The 6,000-nt window shown below is 54.2% G+C and overlaps 1 protein-coding gene across 2 annotated transcripts in view; it reads left to right on the top strand.

Annotated features, from left to right (window-relative positions):
* Positions 1-1,360: 1,360 nt before the first annotated feature.
* Positions 1,361-6,000, top strand: part of CHST7 (carbohydrate sulfotransferase 7) — a 194,258-nt gene continuing 189,618 nt past the window's right edge. For both annotated transcript variants that reach the window (XM_030806703.1, XM_003271033.4), the window contains exon 1: positions 1,361-3,060. In XM_030806703.1, the coding sequence (XP_030662563.1) occupies positions 1,569-3,029 (1,461 nt within the window). In that variant the 5' untranslated portion in view covers positions 1,361-1,568 and the 3' untranslated portion in view covers positions 3,030-3,060. The remainder of the gene's footprint in view (positions 3,061-6,000) is intronic.

The raw sequence follows: 6,000 nt of genomic DNA, 5'->3' as shown, positions 1-6,000 counted from the left end.
AAAGTGCTGAGATTACAGGCGTGAGCCACTGTGCCTGGCTCACACCTGTGGAGAAATGTTTTGCAGTGATGTTTGCAGGCACAGAGAAAGCCAAAAGCAGGGTTTGGGGGATTTTGCTAGATGAGTAATGAAAAGGCAGAGGGCACATGAGTTTAGCTTATTGGAGGGAGTGTTATTAAAATAATGGTATGGCATCTTTCAGCTGAATATGAAAAATTGAGAAGAAAGTGGGGGTGGTGGTCAAAAAGTGGAGGTTGGAGAATAGGGAAGATTTGAACAACTGGCTGGAAGAAGAGGGGAATTGTGGAAAGAAAACGAAATGCTTGAGTCAGTGGTTTCACAGGTGGAGTAGCTTCCGTGATGAAAAAGACCAGCGGAGAGCATTGCAGATGTTCTCACTCTTCCAATCTGAACACCTTCCCCTGGTGGAGATAAGTAGATATGCTTTCTATGTTTTATTAACTTTACAACACCTTCCCCAAGCTGGTGAAAGGAAGCTCTCAGTTCCTTATTCATTAGCCTGATGAAACAGAGCAAAACATATCTTTTTTGGTTCTGTTTTGAATTTTAGTAACTCTAGTCTTCATCTGCCTGTTGGACTTCCTGTCCCTTTTTCATCTATCTTTGGGTACACATTTCTTCTTACGGGTCCTTTTAAACACCAAGCTCCTGAGAAAGGTCACCATTCTACCACTTTGATTCTGTAAATGTCTTTTGCTCATAGGTGCCAGAACAGGCTGGGTTATACTGTGGTAACAACCCCCAAATCTCACAATCCCAGGAGGTACATGGGTACTAAGAATTATTCACATTTTACAAATGACCAAACTGGGCCCCAGAGTATTGGTAAAATGTGCAGAGCCCATCAGCTGGTGAAACCCTAAGGAACACAACACTTACAATTTCACAAAGGCTAGACTTTATGAAATGTGCTGCGTGAATGCAGTAGTATCTCCAACCGCCCTGGACCACTCTGCCACATACAATCTTGTATCTTTTAGTCCAGAACTCAGTAACATCCACTCCAGGGCTGATGGGGGCGCTGGATGCAGATAGTGGCGAGTGGTTATCTGCCTAGGATAGCGATGGCTAGGCAGGGGACATAAAACAGAAGAGGCAGTGGCCTTCTCCGGGTGGGGTCTATGGCCCTTTACTGGATACATTCTGTACACACAGGCCCCTCCTTTGCCTGAAGTCATTGATGAAGACTTCATTACGGAGGGTTTGGGGAAAGGTGGGGGTCTGGCTCCGTGAGCCGGCGTCCCAGCCCCGCTACAGCCCCGCCCAGATCTGGCAGAGCCGTGGGCGAACCCAGGCGGGCAGAAAGGCGGGGCGGGCGGCTGCCAAGCCGGCCAATAGGCGGCTCTCCGGCGGCTGAGCCGAGAGGGCAGGGGCGCCGTCAGTAGCACCACCGCCTTCCAAGTTTCCCCTTGTGGATGCGCGGCCCCGCGGCTCTGCTCCTCCCGGCGCAGAGGGGCCGGGAGAGGCCACAGGAGCGGACCTGGGACGGGATTTCTGAGGAACAGGAGAAGACTGGCGCCCGACCCGCTCTGGAGGGTCGGTGAACGATGAAGGGCCGGCGGCGGCGACGCCGAGAGTACTGCAAGTTCGCGCTGCTGTTGGTGCTGTACACGCTGGTGCTGTTGCTCGTCCCCTCCGTATTGGACGGCGGCCGCGACGGGGACAAGGGCGCCGAGCACTGCCCCGGCCTGCAGCGCAGCCTGGGAGTGTGGAGCCTGGAGGCGGCGGCGGCCGGCGAACGCGAGCAGGGCGCGGAGGCGCGGGCCGCCGCGGAAGGGGGCGCGAACCAGTCCCCTCGGTCCCCAAGCAACCTCAGCGGCGCTGTCGGGGAGGCGGTGTCTCGCGAGAAGCAGCACATCTACGTGCATGCCACCTGGCGCACCGGCTCGTCCTTCCTGGGCGAACTCTTTAACCAGCACCCGGACGTTTTCTACTTGTATGAGCCCATGTGGCATCTATGGCAGGCGCTGTATCCGGGCGACGCCGAGAGCTTGCAGGGCGCGCTGCGCGACATGCTGCGTTCGCTCTTCCGCTGCGACTTCTCCGTGCTGCGGCTGTACGCGCCGCCGGGGGACCCCGCTGCGCGCGCCCCGGACACGGCCAATCTTACCACGGCCGCCCTCTTCCGCTGGCGGACTAACAAGGTCATCTGCTCGCCGCCACTGTGTCCTGGCGCACCCCGTGCCCGGGCCGAGGTGGGCCTCGTCGAGGACACCGCCTGCGAGCGCAGCTGCCCACCCGTGGCGATACGCGCCCTGGAGGCCGAGTGCCGAAAGTACCCGGTGGTGGTCATCAAGGACGTGCGCCTGCTCGATCTGGGCGTTCTGGTGCCCCTGTTGCGTGACCCAGGCCTCAACCTGAAGGTGGTGCAGCTTTTCCGCGACCCGAGGGCGGTGCACAACTCGCGCCTCAAGTCTAGGCAGGGACTGCTGCGCGAGAGCATCCAGGTGCTGCGCACCCGCCAGAGGGGCGACCGCTTCCACCGTGTGCTGCTGGCGCACGGCGTGGGTGCTCGCCCCGGGGGCCAGTCTCGCGCGCTGCCCGCCGCGCCGCGCGCTGATTTCTTCCTGACCGGTGCGCTCGAGGTGATCTGCGAAGCCTGGCTGCGCGATCTGCTTTTCGCGCGCGGTGCGCCCGCCTGGCTGCGGCGCCGCTACCTGAGGCTGCGCTATGAGGACCTGGTGCGGCAGCCACGCACCCAGCTGCGCCGCCTGCTGCGCTTCTCCGGGCTACGCGCGCTCGCAGCGCTCGATGCCTTCGCGCTCAACATGACTCGCGGAGCGGCCTACGGCGCCGACCGGCCCTTCCACCTGTCAGCGCGCGACGCCCGGGAGGCGGTGCACGCCTGGCGCGAGCGCCTGAGCCGAGAGCAGGTGCGCCAGGTGGAGGCCGCCTGCGCTCCAGCCATGCGTCTGCTCGCCTACCCTCGCAGCGGAGAGGAAGGCGACGCGGAGCCGCCCAGGGACCGGGAGACGCCGCTGGAGATGGATGCCGACGGCGCTACGTAGCCTCCCATCCCTGTCCCCGGCACGGATCCGGGTAAGGTGGCCCGGGGCAAGGCAGGGACCGGGACTGGTCTTCCGGGAGCCTGGAATGGCCTGGGGAGGGGAGGTGTAGGGGGGAGGGTACCATGCTGGATCCCATTCTATCAGATCAGGTCCAAGAGGATGGGAAAGTCCTGCTCGTAGAATTTGGTAGATTCATCGGAATCTCCAGCTTAGCCTCGCGCCTCCTACTCCTATGAAGTAGGAGGTTTCAGAGGGCTGAGGAGAGTAGAGAAGGTTTGAAATAGTCATAATGAGCCGTGAGACTGGGAATTGACATGTGGAGTACAGATTTCGGAAACCATTTGAGGTTGATGATTATGGAGTTATCTTGATGCCAGTTTGTCCTGTGAGGAGACTTTGCAATGGTGTTTACAGGCACAGAGAAAGCCAAAAGCAGAGAGTTTGGTGGAAAGGCATTGATTCTAACCTTACCTATCCCTAATCTTTCTGTTTCATGTTTCTTCTCTATCTGTTTTATGCGCAGGCTCCAGGGCTTTTCTCCTGAGCTTCCAAACATGCAGGCACAGTCAGGCGGTTCTTGCAACACTTCTTGCACATTGTGTGTCTCAGGCGCTTGTGTAGTGAATAGATTTGCTTTCCCCTGGCTCATGTGCGCCTCTCCGTCTCCCCTCCCCCTCCTTCCCTCTCTCATTTCCCCTCTCCCCCTCTTCCTCTTCCTCCCCCTTCCCCTCCTCTTCTCCCTTCCCCCTTCTCCCTGTAGCTGGCATTTGCAGGATATTTGACCATATCCCATTCACATCAGGTCACAAAAGCTGCCTGGTCAGCTTCCTCTAGTGTCCACAAGACCTCAGGGTTGGGTGTCCCCCACTCCACCCCATCCGTTTGACAGATGGAGCCTTCAATTGGCAGTAGCAGTTTGTGACTGCAGGAGGAGCTTTGTGAAAAGACACTGCCCCCTCTTTTTTGTTTTTTCATTTTTGTTTTTTGTTTTTTCTCTGTATATCTGAAGATGCTAAAGTGAGGCTTAAACAGTCTCAAAATGTGTTCTGTGTGAGTCAGTGTATGGCCTGAGGGAAGGGTTTGTTCTGCACAGTGCTGACCATAGGAGTCTACTTAGTGACATGGGAGTGTGTTTCCCCAAACTTTGTGTGAGTTGGAAGGGTGCCACCTTCTGCACTGTGCAGTCAGTCCAGAGGAGGAGGAAAAGCAGTGCTGGGTGGGCGGAAGTGAGTTAAGTTTCCATTCATTATTTTATAGTGTAATTCAGCATTCCCCTGAGATGAAGCTCTGAGGACAAACGTTGAAGATATTAATGAAGAGGGATTTTGTTGTTGTTACAGAACCAGGGTTTCAGAGTGATTTCAGAAGCTGGCTAACTAATTTTTCTCCCAGTAATCAAATGGTTTTCTTAGTCAGTTTCTGAAATTGCTAGGAAGTCTGTGTTCTTTCCTGATTTCCTGAGTGATGGAAGGTAAGGCACAGGGTGACTTGTCACATCTTAACAAAAACATCCTTTCATCTGCTGATCCTGTATTTACAGATGTAACAGTAATTGTCCCTAACCCTTCTTCACAGGCCTGAGGGAACTCCTCCCCTGGGCGGAATGCTGTGCATTTTATGGCTTTAAGACATGACAATCTCCAAGAAACTTTTGCTTTTTTTTTTTTTTTTTTTCGTTTTTACTAACATCTATTTGAGTACTGGCTGGGGTGAAGCATTAAAGAGAATAGAGAGGAGGGTAGAGGACAGTCTTTGCCCTCTAGGAAGTTAGAGTCTGTGTGGGTGACAGTGACTGTGAGGGAAGACACTGGTGTTGCTGTTTGGAAGGCCGATGGGGCTTCCTTTGCAGGGCTGCAGGGACATCTGGGAGCAAGCTTTAGGCTCTTCCAGAGTTTAGTGGCTGAGTCCTTCCTCCCGCATTGGGCACTTACCACCAATCAGTGGATTGATTACAATGCTTGTATTCTTGGTTCCTAGGAAGATAACGTTACTGCCGACGCACTGATGGGTTTTCCAAAAGTTTGTCACACTCTATTCTAAAGAGGGAGGAGAAGAGAGGGGGAGGGATCCTTACCGAAGGGCTATGTGTCATGCACTGAGTTAGGCATTGTACATATATCATTATTTATACCAGTTTTCCAGATGAGGAATCCGAGACTCAGAGAAGTAATTTGCCCAAAGTCATACCTGGGCTGGTGAGGGTGGAACAGTGTTTGGTGTTAGACTCCAGAGCTCATAATCTTCTCTTTTATACCTCACCTGGCCCCCGCCTTGGCATTCCCTGGCAGCACCCCGATACTCCAGCCAGGCTAGTATGAGGTGGAAAACACACTCAGCTTTATTACTAATATGTCCCAACCACTGAACAAATAAAATATCCCTGAGCTGCTGACAGCGCCTACACAGGAAAGCCGACAACTTTACAGCCATCCTCCCCATAGGGCATCTCAGGATGCCCTTGGCTCAACTGAGGAGAGAGGCCACATGTGAATTAACCTGAGTAACTTCTGGATGGTCCATACCCAATGGCCAGGATTTGGCAGTGAGGGAGTCAGTGAAGTTTTTTCTGGTCTGGGTGGGGGCCGTAGCACCCTGAACCAAGTCACCAAGGACCTAGGCCCTTCCTATCTTTTACATCTTGACTTTCATTCACTGGCTTATCTTCCCACTGTCACAAGATGGTAGCCACAGCTCCAAGCATAACATCTTCACACAACGACACAGGGTTATTAAAATACAGAAAGGAAGGAAGCTATCTAGCCGGTAAGGGGTGGAGGGGTTTTTCCTCCTGCCATGCTCTTTTTTTTTTTTTTTTTTTTTTTTTTTTTGAGTGGCAGCTCTTACTCTGTCACCCAGGCTGGAGTACAGTGGTGTGATCTTGGCTCACTGCAATTTCCTCCTCCCAGGCTCAAGTGATCCTCCCACCTCAGCCTCCCAAGCATCTGGGCCCACAGGTGCATACCACCACATC

The sequence above is a fragment of the Nomascus leucogenys genome, chromosome X, assembly GCF_006542625.1.
Source record: "Nomascus leucogenys isolate Asia chromosome X, Asia_NLE_v1, whole genome shotgun sequence".
In the NCBI taxonomy this organism is placed as follows: Eukaryota; Metazoa; Chordata; class Mammalia; order Primates; family Hylobatidae; genus Nomascus; species Nomascus leucogenys.
The sequence above is the reverse complement of the archived record's forward strand: the minus strand, read 5'-3'. Positions and strand labels throughout refer to the sequence as shown.